We start from the raw sequence: 23,973 nt of genomic DNA on the forward strand, positions 1-23,973 counted from the left end.
TTGCAGCAGGTAGTGTGGTGACCTAGAGCATAGATTAGTGTGGCTGCCTGATTTCACTTTCTGGTTGATGTGACACCTTGCACAGGAATTTCTATAGTCAGCACATAACCCCTCCTCCAGCTCTGGGGCTATGTTTCATTAGAGAATTTCCTGACCAGCTGAAGGACGTAATTCAGTAAAGACTCAGACTCAAAGGATGAAGAGAGCAGTGATTACCCGCTTGGAGTAGGCATTTTATTTCCATTCAGCCTCTTTAAATAAGATCAGTTTTTCAAGCCAGTCCTGTGTTGAAGAGGCTGAAAGAGAAGAGGCCAACAATCTGTCCTGATTGTTCTTCTGGCTGTTGCAGCCTAAGCATCACAATGCCCCTACTTATCCCTTCTTTTTTTTTTTTTTATTTTTGCCTCTATTTTATTAGTAGGCTTTCTTTTATCTGTCACTGAGCCTTAGAGAAGCTGCTTATATATGTCCTTTTCAGAATGATGATACAAGTTTGCAGTGTCCTCAGAATCAGAAAGGTCTAACTTGTAAATGTGTCAAAGGGCTTTCTACAAGACAGGCATTAAATGTGTAAGACACAAAGCTTTATGTGTTAGACTCTATAAAAAACAAAAGTTAATTCTGGGAATTAGAAATTACTGGGTCTTCACAGTAAAGACAAAACCTTTTCTCCACAGAAAACTGAGTATGTTCCACATCATGTTGTGCAATCATGGACAAAAATAAGCAGAAACAATTTGTTTTTTCTGACAAATTATGAAAGTGGTACCTTTTGTATCAACTGCTATGGGAGTTAAACTGCTGTGTAATAGTAAGTTAAAAAGAATTACTTTGTTTTCCAAAGAATTTTGGTAAGAATTTCTTTATCTTCAGCTCTCCCTCCCAATTCAATTTTCAGGTTTCCTTCCTTAGTGAAAAAAAGCCACAACAAAAAGAAAGTTTTCAGTCCAAGCTAGCACTTGAAGATGAATAGATACTTGTTTGAAAATAATAAATAGGGTAAGGTAATTTTTATCAAACTTTTCAAAAATATGAATCTGCTCTTTAGATTGATATGTTTTGCTTTACATTGCATATGGCAGACCATAACTGGGACAGGCAGAAAACCAATGAGGCTGGAAATGAATAAACAGAAACTTTAACAAGAAATTTTAAGACTTAAAAACACATCAGTTTGTTTTTTAAAATATTGTTTATAGCTAAGATATTTTATTTTTTATAATTCTTCATTATCTTTATTGAACAAACATTATTTGTAAATGAAGGACCTAGAATAAACCTAAATAACTGACAGAAATGTCTCTTTGCAAAGGCTTTTGTGAAATCAGTGTTCAGATATTGCATGTTTTTAATAGTATGCTAATGAATTTTTGTGATATTTTTCCAAGCAAACCTGATTTATCACTTTGAGAAAAATTACTGTTTGAAGGCAGCAATGTAAAGAGAGATTGCATATATGAATGGAGAGCACGTTGCTCTTCTGAATGTGATGAAGATGGAAGATATGGCTATTTCATATGGCATGGAGATATGTTCTCCCTGGGAGCCACAACCCCGTTAGTCCTTGTGCTAAATCCCTGCTGGTTCCACCCAGCAGCAGAGGTACCTGGGAGGTCTGCACTGACCCCAGCAGTCCCCTGCCAGAATGGATGGCACTGGACCTGGAGGGCATGATTCTCTCAATAAACAGGCTAAGGAGTGAACAGCACTGTGATCTGAATGTCTCTTTGCTTCTAGAAATGGTTTCTCAGGCCACAGGTTATGGGATATGGACAGGGCCAATATTAGAGATTCGCAGTGTCATGTCTTCACTGATAAAGGAGCTGGTGGTTTCTGAGCTGGTTGAACTACAAGCCTTTAGGAATTGATGCCAGAAATACAAAATTAAATGGGTAGAGGTGATGTTCACACTTATTCTCCTGTGACAGGTAAAACATTGGCACAGGTTCTAGAAAGACAGAAAAAAATCATACTGCTCTTGAAGTTTTATTCTGCACTCAATAGTATTTGAGTCTCGGGGCTCTGGCTTGCCAAGACACTTTACTACAGTGCATGAGGGTGAGCATATGTGCCAGGCAATTTGCTTGAAGGTCATCTTCTTAAATATGGTATTTAATAAAAGTTTCACACCTCTGCTGCAGCATCAGCATTCTCTAAATCTCTCTGTGGCTGCCCGAAGCCTAAATATCAACAGGTACTGTGCAAGCAACATATGGTGAGGTTCCAGTGGACTAATTTGTTAGCAGAGTAGCTATCTTGCTTGAGGTGAAGATTTCTGGCAGTTTATTTTTTTGTCTTTTTTTTCTTTCTTTTTTTTTTTCTTCTCACTTTGAACCCTATTATACACACCAAGAAAGAAAAAATACTTACTGGGTTTCTATTTCACATAAAGAATTGATAAAATATCCTCAGTAAGCCCAGGCATCACTTCTCAAGGTTGATAATGTTTGTAATAATTAACAAAGCTTTGAGCCTGCAGGCCAAACTCTGATCTGATCTTACCCTTTGCAAGCATTAAGTTTTGTGTGGTTTTAATTTTTTTTTTCTAATTGCTTAACACCTGCATTGTTACTGATATCTGTTTGATTATTTTTGTTTTGATAGATGTCCAAAGTCCTCTGCTGAGAGGGTGGAATGATGTGAGACAATTGTATTGCCAGAGCAGTTCAGGTTTTCCCTGTAAGGACACGGTCTGGCAGCGGGGATTGGTGACACGTGCTTGACACATGGCACTTCTGTTTTGCACCTGAGCTGTGAAAAGCTGACAGAAACATGAGAGTTTTGCATATGTCCGAGGTGTTCCTTAGGCTGTGACTGTGTGTGTGGGCAACCACAAGCTCGCTTTGCTGGATCAGCGATGTCCCTGGCAGCCAGGGTGTGCAGAGCCCAGGCTGCAGCAGTGCTGGGCTGGCTCGTCGGGCGTGTGGGGAGGCAGGCTGGGACAGCCTGGCCACCAGGCAGGGCTGACACACGTTTTAGGGTGGAAATGGCTCTTCTGCAGCCAGCTGGAAGCAGAATTTCCCAAGAAGATTCACACTTACTGATGACTTGTTGCTACAGAGATGATCGTTGTACTCCCTGGTTTTGTTGTCAGATAGCATGGTTTATGCCTTCCCACATGTTATTGCAGAATAAATAATTATTTCCAATAAAATTCAGTATTTGCTGCTGTAGCGAGGCGTAGAACCCCAGAACAATATCTGTCCAAGTCAGCAAGCTGCTTTTTACTGCCACTGTGTGACAGGTTCGTCCAAGCCTCCTTCTCCCAGCTCATCTCTCATTGATTTCTGTGGCTTGTCTTCAAACCCTGTGTAATACTTGGGTCCTCATTCATATAAGTAGTCAACTTCCTGTAGCACACCTTATCTTAATTTGATAATCTTGTAAGATGTCAGTCTTTTTAGCGGTACTTTGCTGATATGGAGATTAAGTTCCTCATCCTTTTAAGTTCTCCACATGAAAATCAGCTATGGGTTCTCCTCAGTACTAGATGTGGAAGATAATGATAATGCTTAAAATCCCTGCATTGATTTAAAGGATCCTCCTGGCCATGGAGTATCCTTGTTCTTTTCAGGAGGCAAATTAAAAAAAAAATAATAATAAAGGAAGTATTTAGGTTCTTCCCTATCTGGCAAAGCTTTATCAGTTGTAATACAAATGCAACTTATTCTGGCTTTTTGGAGCACTGCTGTGATTTCTTACATAGATGCAAATTCTATAATAGTGTGTTAGAGATTTTCTTAGCAATATTTTTATAGGTAATTTTATGCATGCTTCAACATCTTTGCAAAGCTAGTTCCTTTGAAGCCTGTAAGAGCTCTTCCTTTTCTTCATTAAGCTGGTTTATCACAGCTCAAACTTTGCCCCTAGATGACTCTTTTGCTTATCAGAATAATCTGTATCTGCATGAGAAAATGCAGGCTGAAACAGCAGCAAAAATCTATTCACCAGCCTGCACTGCAGGTCTCTATTGCTTGCCATGGAGCTCTTCTTTGCACTGGATTTCTAATGCCTGGAGTGGAGCTTGTGTAGGGATGAATAGGAAATACACAGTGGGATGATAGGTAGATACATGCACTGCAGTGTGGAAATTTGGCCATTTTTATTAGCTGGTGCAGGGAAAGCTGATGCTGCCACTGTCTCTTCTTTGCTCTATTAATTGTAGATTTGGTCTATAGTTCTGTATTGAGTTCCATGTGGGAAGGTGTAAATTATTTTTTCTCATTACCTTTTGTGGTTTCCGTGCAGGCTTCTTATGCAGAACAGTTCAGAAGACTAAGGACTAAGTTAAGGACAGGGAAATATTAAAATGGATTTTTAATATTTTAATACAAAAATATTAGATACCTTTACTCTTGATAGAGTGACATATTTCAATAGGTGTGTCTCTAAATCTCCTTCCCTCCTACCATAGAAATTCATGTGGATTTATTTACAGCAGTGGTTTGACACACATTAAAAAGGAATAAAGACATGAGGTTGCTAAGTACCTTTTATGAGAATAGAGAAAAATTCTTCTATTAAAAGAGAATGAGAAATAGTGTAACTATATTCATTATCTACACATATTTATTTCTAAACAATTTCCAGAATAACTGTGAATTTGAGATATGTAAATATTACATTCTTCTGTTACTGCTAAAATGCTTTGGGGATTAATCCTTTGATATATTCATGAATCATTGCAAAAGACCTCACTGTAAAGTTGTGTTTATATGTAAAGTTGTGTGTGTATATACAGACATACACAGACATATGCAGCCATTTAAAGAACTCAGAGATTTGTTTAAAACTACTGTGAAAATACTAACATTTCATGTAGTTTCTTTTTGCTACTGAAAGTTAGAAATATTTTATTATTGTTCTGCATATAATTACATCACATTTAAAAAACCTTTGAAAAACTGCTGTAAGAACTATTTTATGGTTTTGTAATGAACACTGTCTGCTGAATTCTTATACAGATCCAGTGGCCACTGTCCTACATGAATGCTTGAGTGCAAATATCCATCACTATAATTTATCTTAAAGCACGCAGTATTGAAACAGGAGCTCATCAAAATCCCCAAAAGAATTTCAAACAGAAGCTGCAATTACTGTTGTTTTGTTGCTTCCAGCATGTCAAGCTCCATATTATGAATGCCTTTACTTTGTGCAGTAGAGTGCTCATTCTGTTGCAAGGAATTCTGGTCGTTTACTGCTAATACTCAAAGACTATGTTGAACATTTTGGGTATGTGCTGTGATTTTTCTTGAGGTGCTTCCTTATTTAGTGATGCAATTTTAATGTGCATCATTAGTTAGAGTGGCTTTTTACTTAAAGTAATTGATTATATAGAGCCATGGAAGTAATCATGTTTGTGAAGGCAGTAGATAACCAGTAAAAATGGACAGTCAGTGAAAGTATTTTATAGCTTTCCATCTTTTGGAAACAGGGCGAAAACTGTGTGAAAAAAGTACAGACAACAGAGATATTACATGTTTGCTTTCAAAAAACATTTTTGTGTTTCTCTGCTATCAGGTTTGATTTTTTTTTTAATCTTCCTCCTTTCACTTTTTTTAAAGAATTTTTGGGGAGAATGAAAATGGTTGGGTTTTGCCTGGAGCACATGTGTAAGTCCGCTTTATCATTTTCAAAATTATTTTTTAAAAAATAAGAAGGACTTACTGAAATGCCTACTGGTAATTCCTTTTTTCTCTCTTTAGTTAGGCTTCAATGAGTGCAGTGAAAGAATCCTCTAATTTAAGCCCTTAAACGGTGGAATTATTTGCAGTAAGATTTTTACTGGATCAATAGAATTTGGATGAAAGGAACCTCTCATATCATCTATTTTTTCTTTGCTTAAGGCTAAGACAGTGTTATGTGAGTCTTAAAAATGCAAAATCTACTATATGTGTGTCTCCTAAGTAGTGGGAGCTTGAGTTTGTGGCTGATTAGGCAGTTAAACCATTGAGTAGACTGTGCACAGTCACAGACATGACTGTCAAAGGATTAGCACAAGTCCACACAAACCACCTCTAGCACAAACCACCTTTAGCAGAAGATGTGCAGACCAAGAGACATCTCAGTAGGAATACAAAAGCACACAGCACAAATGAAACTTATGCTTTTTGCTAGTAGCTGGACCTTGGGAGTGTGTTTAGCATTTGGCTAAACCAGTGAACTCAGACGTATCCATATGATGGAAGCTGAGAATTATTGGAAGAGGCCATGAGCCAGTGCATGAAGAACTTAATAATTTTGTGTAAAATAGAGCCATAGTTTGGGTTATTCAGATCAGGTTACAAGACAGCTAACCTCAGTACTTCTCCAGTTTTTAGGCTTTCTGGCATGGTGCCATGAATTAAAAAAAGTGTTATATGAGAAATCAAGTGTTAAATTTTCTGACTGTGTAAGGAGTGGTATTTCCTTAGAGGAGGTGTGAGTAGACTTAGTTCTGGTGGAATTAGTTGAGACCACTCCATGAGATCCTGTGGCCTGGAGTGCCTGAAATGGCATGGGGAAATCAGAGAACTGTTTGTCTCTGACTTGTTCTGTGTTGTGGGACAGGCAAGCTTGGAAAAGAGCAGGGACCATCTTGTTTTATCCATAACCAAATAGCTTTACAAAGAAATAATGGCTTATCATTTAAATATAGACCCATAGAAAGCCATTTGTTGGCTTTTCTTTTGCAATTTTAAATGGCTTGGTTGGTTAATGTCAGTTTTTCACAGTGGAATAGTAGGACTTGGCTTTTGGTATTCCCATTTCATGCTTGCTGTAGATGTTGTTAAACCAAATCAACTATACCAGAGTAAACGTACTGCAAAATAATGCAGGCTAAGATAGCTCTTTTACTGCATCAACTAAGTGCTGATTTGAGTGGATCTGAGAGATACAACTGCTCTGAATGGTTTTGCTTGCTGCTTTGCTCTGAATATCAGGGGATGGGAGAGGTTAGAGGTTTGCAGAACTAAGATATTTCTGCACCCATTTATTTGCCCAACAGTCTAGCGAATCCATGACCAGAATGGTGATTCTTCTCATGGTTCTGCCATGATTTCCTTTATGATTTGGCAGGCTACTTGTAATTTGTTTAGCCTTTCAGGAAATACCTATTTGGAGCTTGTAGTGTTGACAAAAGGCCAATAAGCATAACAAAGAGGGAGGTCCCTTTCCCTTGTCCAGATGACTGATAGCAAATAAAAGGTCAACTTCACATTTCATAGGTCACTTACTTTTTTCTTGTGGGAACAAAGTCAATCTGCCCACTTTCCCTCTTTGAGACCACGACCAATGGACTATGTGAATGATGATGATGTGACTCCTTGTGCTGACATGCTTTTTGGATTGGCATTTGAAAGAACGTGGCAAAAGTCATGAGTCAAAGGCATAAATGTGCATTTGCTAAACGTTAAATCATTTTACGTGGAGCAAGAGACAACTTCGGGTATCTCATCAGAAGTTGAGAAGAGAGAATACTGCAATCTCATTATAACAGTGATTCAGATTTCACGGTTTGCTAGTCCAGAACATGCTACTTGATTTTTTGTATCTAGTATTGGCTAGGGTATGGTAACTGAGCTGCCAATATCTTGTTTGCATAGGAAAGCTGATAGCTATCAGATACTTTTACAGCACATTTTCAATATATCATTGTTGTACACTATAAAAAGAGAGTGTGTATGGAGAAACCCTTTGTATTGTGATATTAAAGTTTATATACATGGACCTTTCTTCTCAGCTAACACTATTTAGGGTGCAGGTACCCAAATATGATACCATCTCTAAGAATTTCATTACTTTTGTGCTGAAGTCTATTACTCTGTTTGGCCTTTTCATGTTTTGCCTCCATTTATTTTATCAAGAACTGCTATTAACTGTCTCAATAAAGGATTTCTACAGTGTTGAAGAACAGAATAATAGACCTGTATTGTGTGTGCAGTAATGCTTCCCTCGACGTCTGACTCTAGTGCTGTTTCTGTATTGGAAATTATGAGAAGCTGGTGTTTTATGATGAGTTTTTATCATAAACCATAGTTTATAAATGCCTGATCTTGTTGTTGCAACGTGAAAGTAATTTATTCAGAGAAACAGGAGAACTATAAAAGATTTATACACAATTAGGAGTTTAACTTCACTAGAAATGTCAACATTTTTCTCCCGAAATGCTCTTCTATGAAAGTACTCTCCTCTTTCCCTTTGAGGACATACAGTAGCCTACATAAATCAAAGTATTAAGTTGATGAAATATTAAACACAAATTCTAAACTTTCATTAAAGTGGTCTGTTACCTTTGTAAGACTGAAAGCTATCTCATCCTTCTTATCTAAAGTATCATCAGTTGTACTGCAGGCAACAGATCCCAACTAGCACAGCACTCTCTAGTCTAAATGAAAAGAGGTTATGTTTCAGCAACACGCTTAGAAAGGGGGATAAATTGATAAAATTTTGATGGTGCTACTTTGTTTTGTACTCAGAGCCTTTTAAACATCAGCTGATCTCAGAATGCTTTCAGGATAGCCTTCTGCAATCATGATTGCTAGTACACAGAAAGGATGTGCTAATTCTGCAAATGGAAGCTGATCAGATATCTCTGTTTATCTTCTCCTGCAGCCACACTGATCAGGTGGTTTTGGATGTGGCAGGCTGGCCCATTCTCAAACTCTCACTTGAATTTGAGAGGGGGATTTTGTTGAGAGAGGCAGATTGACAATTTAGTGTAGGAATGGGGTTTTTCTGCAAAACGATGGGGATTTAGACTCTTGTGAAAGCTCCTGTGCTATGTACTATGTACCCCATGATACAATTCTGAGGCACAGATCAAAAAGCCCAGTTCAGGCACTCGACTTACCCACAAAATGGCAAGAGGCAGAAACTTCTAATTAGGAAATTCAGAAAGACTGCAGCAAGAATCTAAAGTAGATGACACAAATGTCCCTTCAATGATGTAATGGACGTTGTGTACACAGATTCCTTAGACATTGAAAAATATCTCAGCCTTGTACTAGGAAAACATTCAGAGATGTCATCTGTGCTCCGTAGCACTAAGCACTGTGCAAAGTTACAGTACAGATACAGCCTCTATCTATAATCATGTAACAGAGAACTAAAGGTGTATCAGTCAAACAAACCACTCTTAGTTCTTGCCAGATTAAAATACCTTGTCTGCACAAAGCACCTGCCTGTTAACTGCTGCGTAACTTTCAGAGAGTAAAGTCATTGAGATGGTTGGTTGCTTTTAGTACCTCTTGAAGCTGGGCTAATACTTAAAGGGCTGTTGTCAATTCTCTCAAATAACCCAGTAAAAGTCAAGGAAAAATAAAAAATATTTTGAATATTCCATGTCGAAGAAATACATTTCAAACCCCTTGAATCTGAGGCCTGATTGATGAATTCTGTGCAATCTAACTAGAATCTTTGACAAAATTCAACTAATTAGTGCTTGGTTGGAGGCAGTTTTATTTGAGTTAAACATGTTGTGTAAGGTGTTCAGGTGCTACGAATTCATGAAAAATACTTCTGCGTGAGAGAGTGTTTTGAAATAAGCAAATGGCACACACTTTACTGTACTGTGAATTTTATTTAAACATGCATGTAATGGAAGCAGTAAGAAAGAACTTTGATACAGAAAATGCTAGTGTAACATGTCAGATGCAGCAAAAAGCAAAAAGAAAATTATGAGAAATATGCTTATGGGGAAGGTAACTGTACAGATTGTGACACTGTGAATGAGTGTCTGGCAAAGGTATGGATGGATTTGCTGTTTCAGAGCTGTCTTCATGGTGAACACAGTTGTACAAAAGTTTTTGCCTTCCCTCCCAACTGGAGAATGTTACATATTCAGAGCTCTTGAGGCATTCAGTGTACCCTTGGAATCTTGCATGTTGTCACAGCAAAATTGTATTACAGTCCTGGCAACAAAGGGAAATGCAGAAACTGCACCTAGCTTAAAAGATTCCTTCATCTTCCTCTAATGATATCGACAGCTTTTGCACTAAGTAATTTGGAAACTGCCTAGGGTAGCATTTTATAAATAAAATTAAAAAGAAGTTGAAATGCACTCATTCACAGAGGTCTATCTGAATTAGGCAATTCAATCTTTTAGTTTTTGCTTTTGCAGTTAAGAGTTGTCCCTTCATTTCCTTCATTCCCACTTTCTGTCCCTGCCATCTATTATTCCCTTCTATTTACCAACACCCAGTCAGGCCTAAATAAATGCAGCATGGCCCCCCAGAGTTGAAATTTTTCCCTGCTTGTCAACCTATTTTTTATTTTCTTATTTTCTGTTGCCTGAATACTTCCTATCTGTGTCTTTTAAATATTCTGTAGCTACATCTGATAATCCATGTTGGAACCAAGGCATCTCTTTAATTGTCACAGTGCAGATTGCAGCATGGGAGAGGCAGCCTGTGGTGGAGGCTTGTGTTCTTTGCATGATCACATTCAAATTACTGCTGTTTCTATTTGTAGACCCTTTTATCCCTTTTCCTTCCTTCCTTCCTTCCTTCCTTCCTTATGAATTCAGTACTTTCCAAGATCGGTATCAGTGAATCTGTAATTGATTACTAAATTGTTGGTTGTGCACTTCCTTCAGAACAGCTAACACCACTGCTCTGGATTAACACTTTTCTTAATCAAATATTGTCAATGGCTCTGAAACTTAAAACCCCAGTGCTTTTTACTGGGAATTGGAAACAGAGAACAAGGGGTTGGAAAAGAAAAAGGAAAGCACCTTCCTGACACGTCTGTTTTGCGTAACACAAAAGGACCTCACTTTAGCAGTTGACTTTTTTTCCTTTGCTCTGTGTAATGACTGCTAGAGATACTGATTTAATCAACCAACCATGCAAACACAATGACTGTGAACCAGATCGCTGTGAAGCAAACAAATGTTTCACAGTAAATTGCCAAGGGATACCAGCTACTCTGCTCTGGTTTTGCTCAAATAGATTGTCTTTTAAGCAGCTGCCTCATGAAAAGCCTTTGTTATGTATGGACCTTTAATCAAAATGTCACTAAATCCTGCATTCTGGGATGCTTCATTTGAAACACATCCAATGTTCTTATTTATTAAATTGTCCAGTGTCGAATCCAGCCACCATTATCCCTAGTAAGCAAAGATGGATGAGGGAGTGACAAAAAGCTCGTGTCACAGCTGAGATCAGTGGTGTGTTTGTGATGTCTTGATCTGTTTGTACAACCCTCTTGGGGACCATTGGGCAATTAAGTTCACCCATTTCAAACACGGCCTTTTCTGTACACTCTGATTTGATAGGAGAATGGGCAATTCCCAGTAATGACTACTACATCAATTATATTGCATTGTATTGATGTTTAATTAGAGAATGTGTTGAAAATGGGGAAGGGGACAACTGGAAGAGGGGAGAGTTGTCTCCCAAGTAAATGTCAGAGACCTTTCCTTAATAGCCTGTCTTTTTAATGTGCATTGAATGCACTGACAAGCACTGTGGCCTCCTGACCTTCAAGCATTTACCCCTGCCTGAGAAAGGAGAGCGAAGCCTCTTTCAGAAGGAATTGTTTTAGAGCTGAATTACATTTAGTGTCATTCTTGTTCAGCTTTACTGTGAAGTGACCCTTGCAGCCCTTTAGCCCCGTGTGCACAGTTGGAAACCATTTCTGTGCCTGAGCTTTCTGAATCAAACACTTGCAGTCTCTTCAAACAGCCTTTCAAAAGTGAAAACCAAACATCATGAACATGAACTTTTATTTTTCTAGGGTTTATGTAAGTAATCTGTGAGCTATCTGTAAGAGTTCTTTAAAAGAAAAATAATGAAGCCAAGGCTTTCGTATCACTCAGACAATGACATTAAACACTATCCTTCAATCTCCATTTTCTTCAGTCTTAAGAAAGGTGCTATAAATTACAAATGGAGGATTACAGCAGAAATATAAGACCTGCACAGTTGTTTATGACTGAACTGGCCTGCAACACCTGGCACCAGCCATTTCTAAAGGTTAATTTTCTAAAGCAGAAGATGCAGTATGGTTTTGGTTTCTGCTGGTTCTTTACAAGGTAATTGCATAGAAATTTTCTGGTAGTTTGCAGTATGCTAGCACTTCTGATACACAGCTGCTCTCTCTAGCACCCTGGAGAAACAGCCATGGGTTTAATTCATCTAAGGTTCTTCTGCTCCAGCCTGTGCAGGTATCGTCCTGGTCCTGTGATCAGGAGTCCTGGCCTTATGTTTTCAAGACAGAAGACTGCAGAGTGTGAGGAGGGGGGACACACACTGACAGTCTCTTGAACTAGGAGGAAAAGAATGCATTGCTTATTTCTCATATACTATTATTCTTTTCACACAGCCATTAATATGCATCTGCATCCCAGGAACAACGATGTGCCAGCTGCGCCTTTAGCAAAAACTCCGTGTAATTCAGCGTGACTTTGTGAAATGGAAAGAATTTAAAGACAGCCTGGCTATGCTAATTTTGATGTTAATTTCTGTAGGAACTTAATATTCTGTGTCATTCTTTTGCCTGTGCAATAATCTCTGCTTTGCATCTTCTGGTGTGATATTTTACTTTTTGTTTTAAATGGCAGCACTGAATGCAGATTGTGCGTATCTTTCAGAATATGGAGTCAGTTCAGGTCTTTCAAAAGAAAAAGTCTCTTCATTACTCTAAATGTGATTACTACACATGCCACAGCAGTGGCACATTAGGGTGGTGACAACTTTGCACATTGGCAGTGAGGCTTTGAAAGAAAGAATATATTTGTAGAGGAAATATTTAGCAATATTTTTGCAGCTGATTAATTTGGATGTGCAGCTGTCAAGTTATATGCTTTGGAGTACACTGTACAACAAAAAATTTTGAAGTATTTAATTAAAAAGAATATAATAAATTAGAAGAAGAGTAGCTGTACATTGATGGTGTATATTTGGAGTCAGGTGGGGTTTTTTTCTTAGACTATATGGGTTTATCGGAAGGTGACATTCTGATATCTGATGTAATAGATGCTTTATTTATGAAGCCTTGACATTATTAAACAAGGGGGATCAACACCACAGAAAAATGCATTTGAAAGAAGGTTATAAAATTTGAAGCTTGGTAGCAAACAGTTCATAGTTGTGTAAAAAACCCCTACACTTTTTTACCAAACTTTATTTCTTCTTTTAGTACTTAAATGATCATAGAATATTCTCAGTATGAATTTAATATTAAATAATTGTTATAAATAATGTGTCTTTTAGATAATTTTAACAATTCCCTACAAACTTATAGGGAATATTCTCCATATACAATCACGGGCTATCTTTCATAGCACATAAACACCTGCTTGTTTTTAAGCATTTCTCAATTTTTACTTTTAGCTTTTACATTTAGGCAAGTGGCAATCTCAGAAAAAATAGACTTGACGTCCAGGATCTGAGTGCAGCCCCCCAGTTCTTCTGTGTACTTCAATTCTGTGATTTGTGTGACTTGCATAGGGGAAAGTACTCACCTGTTCCTGTACCTTGCTGCAGCAAAGCACAGGCTGGGTACTTCAGGGTTTTGCTGGTGCCAGTGTCTGTCCTGGGTGCTGGACTTCTGCTGCTACAGCCAAAGCCTACATCAGACGATCAGATAAAAATAGAGGAATGACTAACTCAGCTCCCTGGTGATGCTGTCATTGCCTTAGTTGCACTTGCTTAATATATTCTGTGAGAGGCAAAGTACTTTAATACTATTTTTTCCCACTAAACCTCCCACCCCCAAAATTCAAAAACAAACAAACAAACTTGATCTTTAATAAGGGTGCTGATTTATACCTCAATTCCCTGAAAGTCAGTGAGAAGCACTGATTGAAGATGGCATCCATGTGTTGTTAAACTCAAGGGAAGCTTTGCTGCTCACCTCCTCAGAAGTGTAGGTGATGACATAATGAGGTGAACACAGGGCCATTTCCCTCAAAGCTTATCTTGGCATTTCTGTAAGTATAACTTAAACCAAAACAGATCAAACTAACTTCAGGCTTTAAGGAGATAAATGTATGTGTCTTATTGTGGTGGCCTGTACAATTTATTCAGTATGAAGAACAGACAAGTTCAGTACATATGTGCAACTTCTGCATTAAATATGAGTGGAAACAAGATTCTGAAGTGGTTAAGGCATAAATTGGGTGGCTTAGTTGAAATATTCATGCAGTTGAATCGGTGCACGTACGTGATTATGAATATGTTCCTGGTTTGTATGAGTTTCAGTTTTTTCCTTTAATCTTTTCTTTACTGGTATGCAATGTATCATATTTTAATATCCTTTTTTTTTTCCTGGTGTTAAAATGTAATGCTTATTAGTGTGGGAAAGAAGTAATTTCAATAGAAATTATGGTTAAAGTATGAGTGTGATATGTTAAACACTGCTGATAAAGTAATTGTTTGCCTGAAATGTCGTAGCAAAATTGTGCTGTTAAGCACTTTGTAAAATTCCATTACAACTGAGATTTATTTCTCAATAATTTTTTAAGACATGCTTTTTTATTCTCCAAAGGCATTATGCTATTAACAGATTTGCCATATAATACAGAACCATCAAAAATAGCAGCATTTACATTTTAATTTGCATAAGGACTTGCTTTTAATCCAGATTCCATTGTTGAAGTACTGGAATAACTGCAGTGATGTATGTGAGATTCAATTTCAGTCTCCTTCTTACCACACTGCATGTATAATTTTAGTGTAATATCTGTGTTTTTACTGGAGAAATTTTACTGAGACCAGATTGCACTAAAGAGTGTCCAGTTGCATTGGATACTCTTTAAATACCAGCTATCAGAGGTAAAGCAAAGAGATGATGTCAGGCGAATTACCTGCTCTTTTAGAGGATCTCTGGTGGGTGCAAGTACATCCAGGTCTCTCCAGCAATGCCTGCTCCTCTGTGAGATCTATATCCTTGGCCATATGTTAGATCATTTCAATTTAAATTACTGCTTTTTATCTGGTACTGATTAGAAATAAATTAGGGAGTCTTCGTTCTTTATTTATATTTCTCAGTCACAAAAACGATGACTAGATTTGGAAAGTTTGATTGCTTCCTCAGTTGTAAACAATAAATGATACTGCATGTATATCTTATTGTAAAAGCCTTTAATGAAACATATCTAATCTCTACTGGCAGTCATTTGAGCTGTAAATTTGTTATGTCTTCTTTGTTGAACTGTTTTAGCAATATAATCTCAGGTAATTAAAACATAATCATTTTTAAGGAGTCCTTTTCACAGCTTATAGCAATTTTGCATCTAAATCTATCAGGCTTGCATTAAAGATTGTTCTTAAATTATTAAATTATATTTTTTGCAACTGTAATTTTCATGAGAGGATATTTTCATGTTATTTGCTAGGGAGCTTTAGACTGCTAAAGAACACTTTTGGCAAAGTAAAGGGAAATATTTGCGATGCAGAAACTATAATTATGAACATGTGTAGTTAAACACCTCTTAGGCACAAGGCTGTAAAATAACAGGACCGTGCTCTTCAAAGGAATTACTTCATCACTTCTCCTTAACATCTGGGTGCTTTGAAGAGTGTGCTACACACTTGTTAAAATGTAAAGTGAAGTTGCAGATGAAAAGTTGAACTATAAGGAGAGGTTATTTCAGTGAGAATGAGCAGCAGTCAGGGGGTCCAGTCTCTGGGTCAGAGAGAGCTCTTCCCAGATCCATCTGTGAAGCCTTCTGATGGAGGTATTTAGGCAAGGTTTTGCTGGAAGGTGGGAGCAAAACCATAATTCAGGCTGTGCTTCAAAAGAGATGTTGGGGTGAAGGAATTAGTTTGGCCTAGAAGTCCTGGCTGAGAAAGGCCTGCTTCTATGGAGAAAGGTTTCTGCTTCTATGTGCAATGGGGTAAAGGCTAAGCAGCTCATGGTGCCATTCACAGTTGACCATTTCCATCTTGAAATCTGCCACTGGGACTCAGTATTTTTCTCAAAGCAGTATCTTGTCAAAAAAAAGTGCATAGAAAAGGATCTGCCCTTTGTGTGTCATGAAGAGTTGACTTGCAACTGACTTTCTCATGGGAGTCAGTGGTGGAACTTAAAGATGCTGAGCTGCTGCCCAGTCAAAGGGCCATTCCTTCTCCTTCTGACTGTACCAATGCTGCATGTCTGGATTCCTTGTTCCCAATTTATCTGTGGTACAGGGGGAGTCCTTGAAAGAGCAGTTGGTAGAGCAGTCATTTGGGAATACTCCTGAGAACTTGTTCTCTGAAGACCACGATGGAGATGAACTATGTTCATCTGGAGAAGGAAGGTTTGGAGGGAAAAAATGGAAAAATGTTATACCTTCTGTGACTGGACAGCCTAACCAAATAAACTAAAAGCTTAAAGCCCCCAAATGTGAACATTGGGATGTCTGCTACTAGGAATCAAATGTATCCTGAAGAGATTTCTATCTACATTTTCTGTCTACAGAATAACAGATATGACAGAGCATTAATGTCTTGCTTCCCAAATGTTTCCATTTGAGAAATTTAAAATAATTATTCCAAGCAAGGGTTTTACACTTAGAAAACAGGAAAGAATAAAAGGGGCCATCTGGCCTTGATCATTGGGGCTATCTTATCTCTGGAAGGTCCTTGCAGACTACATAGTCAGCAGCTTGTCACATTTGGGACAGTAAGACAGTCAAAGAGGGCAAAGAAACAAAGTACTAATTTTTCTTCTTGCCAACAAAGGAAATATCTTTTCCTCTGGACCAGAAGATGCAGAAGATTTTGTGCATCCATTTTTATGCACAGAGATCACATAGCTTCTATATTTTCCTCACTCAGTACAGCCAAATGTAATGAATTAATCTTTGCTTTGCTTTTATTACACAAACATTCTTCCAAACATTTATACAAAATTGTGTGATATATTTTTAGCAGATAGTTAGCACTTGATATGTATTCCTGTATCATTATTACGTTGGAATAAAAGGAGGGTCTTCCACACTTGCAGAAGATGCCTCTTTTCACTTAAATATTTGTTATTTACTATGTATAGTACTTATACTTTGTAGTTATAAGTACCTTCACATAGCACATTAGCAAATTTTCAAACAACAGAAAAAGGAGTATTGAAGGACATCACCCCGAGGTGTTCATAACCATAGAAGTCATAGAATGAGGTGAGCCTGTCTTTGGATGATGAAATTGAATCCCCTCTGTGGAATCTAACTGGACTATTACAAACACTGTAGTAAGATCTAGAAAATTCACAAAACCTCAGATGGACTATTTTGCCTTCATGTATTTTTATGTCACATCTAAATTATATAGCCCTCTTTTATTAATTTTTTGGCTACAAAGACAGTGGACATTCAAGAGGTTGGTGTGATAACAGTGGGATTGCAGTGATCTTTGCATCAGTTTCTTCATATCCAGCCCCTTTCATTCTGTTTCAGAATCAGTGGAATTTTGATACATTATGAAAATTTCTTCAGCATTTCACAAAACTGGCCTTTATTTCTCCTTCAAAATCTGGTTTTCTATAAATCTGTCCATTTGTCCCCATACCTGAACAATGAGTGCTATCAGCTTAGGTTGTGAAAAAAAATACAGTACTATTTAAAATCACTAGTTGTGCAGAGAGAGGTGTAAATGCAGACATGGGTAATTTCTGGGTAGAATGTTAGTAATTCTGTTGTAACTTCCATGCCTTCCATGAGTTACTGTAAGAATTTCTATTTCCCCTTTGGTGTTGCCAAAGAGTGACAAAGAGTGGCTATGAAGCCTGCTGCTATGATAATTTTGCAGCCTTTTCCCCCTCCATCACTAACAGCAAATCTTCTAAAAACCATCTAAATCTGAAAGTGAAGGCTTTTTCTGAGCAAGAAAATAAAGTGGGGTTAGGCTGAAAAAATATAGCAAGGCTTATTTTCTCCAGTTTCCGAAACTAATCTCATTTATCTTCATTTTCCGAACATCACTTTTCAATTGAATCAGGAGCAGTGTGTTATGTATTTTTTTTTCCTTTCTGGTAATCAGAGAAATATTGACCTATTTTGAAAACACTTCTTCCTCTCACTACTGACAGCTTTCATTACTTCAATTGTTGCTATTTTTACATAAAAGAGCTATAAAGGAACTTGAGCTGAATGTAATCTTAACTGTAGAGAACTGGATGTGGATCACCAAGATACCACATGACTTCAATTGTCAGAGTTAAGGTTTAACCTTGCCTCTTTAGATTATAACATATTATCCAAGCAGAAGTCAGCTAATGGACCTTAAATTAGTGTGAGTGGTCTACAAAGATACAGCATATCATTACATCAATCTACCTTCCTTGAAGTCAGCAGAAAAATACTGCATCAGTTTCAGTAGGGGAAAAAAAAAGGTTATAGCCAGGTTACTCTGCATCAAGACGTCTTGGTTTCTTTTACCCTTGTAATTGAGCAGTGCTCTGTTCTGCAAGTACAGGTATAATATAAAAATAGGTTTTAATGAAATTAAAAGAAAGATTTTTTTTAGTCTAGCACCTGCTATATTACTTCTGCCTGGAGTGTGGCTAGGGGTATACCTGTGACAATCCTTTGACTTTAGCAAATATAATGGTCCTGCTTTAAAAAAAAATGAGAAAAAAATACAATGAGAAAAGAAAGAAATCAAAATCTTCCTGTGCTGTCGAAATAGCTGTTTCACCAAGTTGGCTAAACACGTAGTGTGGATGGATGGCTCTTTAGTGTTTTGCCTGCTTTGTCATCGATCTGATCACAGCCCAGGTGACAGGAGCAGGGCTGTACCTTCTAATCCCTCAGTAAATGACCCGTGTCTGTCTGTCTTTAATCATACAGCTCCCTCCATCATTCAGATCACTTGGAAGCTGCTGTGGGAAAGCACGTGCACACTCCTTTTGTCTTGTCACTGCTTCATTCAGGGTCAACCTGTGTGTGGGAGAAGGGGGTTACAGTCAGTGGTCCTGCAGAACATAATCACTTTACAATAGGTGATACATCCATTGCAATATTTGTGCCAAACTAATAATGATACAAACAAACCAGCCTTTTGTACTGGCTTTCTGTTGGTGCCCTTTGCAGAAAAAAGATTGCTGCTGCTTCTTTAAGTCATGGGGGCTCCCATTTGTTGTGACAGCTTTCCAATTGTTAAATAAACTCTGACCATGAGCAGCTGTCAGACAGATATTGCACTGCAGGCTTCAGTTAAAAGGAGCACCAGACAAGCATTTCAGTGCCTAAAGGCCCTTATTTATTTTGTTTTAAAGACACACTTAAAAAAACCCCAAAACCGCAATGAGATAATACGATTCCTTCACTGGAAAATAAAAACAAAAACCTTTTTTTTTTTTTTTATATAAACTCTATGCATTTTATTTTTTTTTGGTCAAAGTTCTAGAATGTGAGTATGTGCATTTCTGAGAAAAAGCCTATGTGGAGCATGCAATATCTCAAATATACACTAGGAAATTGAGATGAAGAAATCCTGACATTAGACTTTATAAATACTACTAATCATATTCAAATTCTTGTGGGAAAGCAGGAGGAATTATACTGAGCTTCCTCGAAGTCATATAATGCAATTTTATAATTTCTGCTTTTGACAGTAATCTAGCTCAACACTTGTGATGTTATTGCTTTTTGCCATCTGAACAATTTGAGCTGGTTGAAGATGTCCTTGCTCATTCCAGGGGTATTGGACTGGATGACCTTTAAAGGTCCCTTTCAACCCAAACTATTCTATGATTCCATAATTCTGTAATAATGTTGCAGTCTGATGTACAGGAAAGCAAAAAAAAAAAGGGGCAGTTTTCACTACTGAAGGTCTAACAGACTAACTCCAATATGCAAGAAAATAATTCTAAGGCAAATATATAGTGAATATATTGGTAGAAACCTTAATATTTACATTATAATTACAGCTGGGGATGGAGATTGCCATTAAGTTAGGAAGAAGGTGTACTTCCTCATATTCCAGTTTACAGACTGATATTCTCTACCCTTACCTGACTGAAAGTCAAGCTGGAGAATTTGGACTAGGAATCAAAGTTGACCAGGGCTCCACTAGAAGATATTTAGAAGATAGGTTCAGTTCACCTGGCTGAGGAGAGAGTGAGTCAGCTCTGGACATGCATTTTCCCACTGACATTGAAGCAGAAGCCTAGCTCAAACACAAATTAAAACAAAATCAAACCAAATCCTAAATAAAACAAAAACTAGTCATGGTCATTAATTTCAAAAGGCAAGGTGTGGGCTAATTGTGTGGAAGCAGGAGTTCTAGACAATATATAAATATTTATTGAAAAATCAATATTTTTTCATGTTAAAGAGAAAATATGATTCATATTTTGTTTACAAGTAATAGTAAGTAATTACTGGTTGTATGAGTAGCTTCCAAAATTTCAAATTTAACTAACTAACTAGCTAACTAACTAACTAGTTAACTACTATGTGTCTTCACCATTCCAGTTTTGTTTAAAGACAGAGAGGAATATCTCTAGTAAAAATATAAAGTAGTAGGAAATAGAAAAAGTCAATTTAAAAATCAATCCTTCGTGATTTTTCCTATCGACTCCTGTTAGAAATAACACCCACAATTTTTATAACTGAAATGGATCATAAAAAAATCTCAGGGTGTTCAATTATTTATTTTATGCTTTTGAAAACATCTTTGTGTAATGGGTTTCACTTTTTCACCTTTCATTTACCTCATTCTTCCACTCAGAAAAACGGAAACCATTCAAAAATGGAAAATGATAACATTTTCTTGTTTGTGCTTGTACTTGTGCTTTTGAGTCAATACGCTTTGCACAGATGCAGATGATGGTCGTAAAGCCATGGTAGATATAATGCACCATGGTTTTAAATAATCTGATTTCTACAGAGAACTAAATCCTTATATAATATAGGGCTTTGTGGACTCTTGAACCAGGAAATTTATTTATTTTATGCCAGTTTTTGGAAAGCAAAGTATAGAAGGGAAGGTTTGGGAGCACTGGACCAACAATGGAATTAATTGCTATAGTCAATGTGAATATGATTTTTATGTGAAGTAAGCATGATGAAGGGTCCTTTAATAAAAACAGTCAACTTGAGACCATAATGGAGATGGTACTCTTTGAAGATATTGGTTGTGTTTTAGCAGAAAATGTATTCATTAAAGCCATGGAAAAAAGAAGTAAAATCAGTCTTCCATTTTCTTAGTCTTCCAAATTTTCCATTTTGAAGCAAAAATGGAATCTTCCTTTTTTTTTGTCTATATTAGTGAATTAATCTAAGTTGTTACCTCTGGGTTGTGAGATCAAGGCTGGGAAATGGCTGAAATAAATATGTTTATCTGTTCTAGGTTTCAGAGCAGAAAGCTGGCATAATGGCAGGGATAGTGTGAGAGTTGAGTTGGACTTGAAAATTTCTGGCTAGGTAAGCCGGACAACCTTCTGAACATAGATCTTACTGGAATAAACTTTCACCATGGCTCCTTTCCTGCTACAGAACGTGACATGGCAAAAAAACTGTGTTGGATCCCATGCATTTCCAGAGAGTCAGGTTTACTGGGCACAGGGAGCAGAGCAGACACAGCAGCAAATCACTTGTTCCCTGATGACAGCAGCCAGGAGCAAACATGCCTTTCCAAAACAGCTCGTGGTCACTGCTTACTGCCCTGCTGTTGCTTCTTGAACAGAGGCTACAGGCCAGAAAATCTAGTGTGGTTTGTAAGCCTGCTTCCAGCTGCTGCTTTTCTCTGCACTGTCTGTTGGGAGAAGGACGTTGGGGCACTCAAGAGGGGCATTTTTGGGAGTGAGCTGCATGGTAGGCAGGTTGCCCTGGCAGGTAGTGTGCCAGCTCTGTTGTGGGGATCTTTTCTACAGCTTGGCTTCAGAGATATGATGGCACTCTTGGGTTTACAGGTGGTATAGCACGGTGGCCACCACAGACAGCTGTGTGAACAGATTCAGGTCAACAAGGCTGAGCAGAAGAAAAACCTCAAAGACAAGTTTTTATGTTTTGTATTCAACTTTATCCCTTTTATTTTTTTCCCCCTTTCTGTGCTATGTGCTTGTATGACATTTTCATCTGTCGGTGATCTGACTGGATGCCTCTCCTTTCTGTTTTCTGCAGGATAAAAGCATGGGTGGATAAGATGCAAGAAGATCTCGTGACGCTCGCACGAACTGCAAGCGGAGTGGACCGGCTTGCTGAAGTAAGAAGAGGTGTCCTAGGCTGCTGTAACTAGAAAGTGAAGGGCTTGCACCTTCCAGGCTTTACAGTCATTTAATCCCAATGTACAAAAATTATTTTGGGGGATTAAACTCTGCAGTGCTTGCTGAGAGAGAAATGAAGAACAGACATCCATCAATTCGCCCTCAGTGTTGCAGCAGTTTCTCAATGATAATATTTAATCAGCTTTGCAGTATCAGACATAAGGCTTGCCATTGTTGCAACACTACCACTGAAGCAAGCACTTTTATGTTCTGTTTGTCAAATACGGTATCCAGGAAGCAACCATTCACAGTGGTGGAGAATTCTGCTCTCTATTAACAAGGGAACCTAGCTTTCTGACACATATTTTATGAAGTGAGGCAGCTTTTGGTTAGCAGAAACACAGATGAGAATGAAAACTACTTTTATTCAGCTGTACAAATTTAACATCAAGTTTGTTTTACAGAAGAATTTACAAATCTCTCATTGAGATTTGTTTTTGTGTTATTATTCTATTCATAGATGGTGACAACACATGTGCCATTGCAGAAAATTGAAGGCACAGTTAAGAGCATGTCAGAATTGCACTGCCTATAAAATTTTGTATGTATACATCACAATCCAGTATATAACCATATGGTCATACCTCTCCCTATCCCTGCACAAGAGCTATGGCTCTTTCTTTGAACTGATGGATGTCTGATTTAAGGTGAAGGGAATTTTGCTGCTGCATCAGGAAACTGAGCTATTGTTTTCCAGCAAAAGCCCCTGGTGCTGGGGAACTGGACGTGAAGCCTTGAGATTTGGTTTTCAGAAAATGATTCCAAATGATCCATGAAATGGATAGCAGAGGTTTGAGCAGCTTCAAAATGTTTTTGAAGCCATTAAGAAGCACACAGAAAAAATAATGTCTGAAGTTGTCAGATTTAGCATTGTGTATTAACGAATTCCTTTGACCTTAATGACCTTTTGCACAGACATTCATGCCTTGTGTGTATCCTGTCCCAGAAGGACATTTTGTCATTACTGACTATAAGAGGAGGTTGGATGATTAGCTCAGATGTCCATTAGCTCAGATGAGATCACCACTGTCTTATAAAAGGAAGGGCTGTGTCACTGCATGCACAATGAACATAAATGAAAATTGCCAGATTTATTTTAGTTCTGGCCTTTCCTAATATTTGACTGCATCATATTGCAACACAATTTAAGGCAGATGTTTTAGATGCATGTTTTAATCTTTAAAAACCATAAACTGAAAGCAAAATCTTAAAATCCTTACACAAATCATCTGATTCCTACAAGCATGGGTTTCCAACGCAGAAATGTCTAGTACTTGAGCTTCCTGAGGAAATGTAAGGTTTGGAAGCATGGAACTGTCATTGGAGTTTTTGCAGGTGGATTGCACATGTATCTGCTGACAGACAACAAGATTTGCAAATCATCAGTCTCCAGGTTCTGGTGGGGACTTTCTGCTACAAGTCCCTTTTTGCTTGTCTAATTTAGGTGTGATCTGGTCTGTTCTGCACTTTCTGTGTCTCTTTTTTCCCTTCCATTCAGCGTCTTGCTACTGATTCACCACTCAACTTTCCATTCCTTTCCTGCTGTGTTGTTTGGCTGCCTTTCATTTCTCCTCAACCTATGCTATGTTTCTGTCTCAGCTCCTGCCTTTGCTGCTTCGCCAGTCTGCCTTTCTATTTTACGCTAGTTTCTTGTCTCTATTTTAGGATCTTTCTCAGCTTTTTCCAGATCAGCACTTCTCTTTTAACTCCTTCATTTTTCTTAGCATTTCCAAAAGGTGTGTGTGGCCAGGCTGTCACAATACTCTCATCTCTTCTCTTCCATAGGAATTTCTCTTC

General features: G+C 37.8%; 1 protein-coding gene across 2 annotated transcripts in view; it reads left to right on the plus strand.

Moving 5' to 3' along the window:
* Positions 1 to 23,973, plus strand: part of CACNA2D1 (calcium voltage-gated channel auxiliary subunit alpha2delta 1) — a 362,809-nt gene that overhangs the window by 28,210 nt on the left and 310,626 nt on the right. For both annotated transcript variants that reach the window (XM_041405297.1, XM_041405298.1), the window contains exon 2: positions 22,034 to 22,115. In XM_041405297.1, coding sequence (XP_041261231.1) covers positions 22,034 to 22,115 — 82 coding nt within the window. The remainder of the gene's footprint in view (positions 1 to 22,033; positions 22,116 to 23,973) is intronic.

Source organism: Onychostruthus taczanowskii, unplaced genomic scaffold, assembly GCF_017590055.1.
Source record: "Onychostruthus taczanowskii isolate IOZ18803 unplaced genomic scaffold, ASM1759005v1 scaffold23, whole genome shotgun sequence".
Lineage (NCBI taxonomy): Eukaryota > Metazoa > Chordata > Aves > Passeriformes > Passeridae > Onychostruthus > Onychostruthus taczanowskii.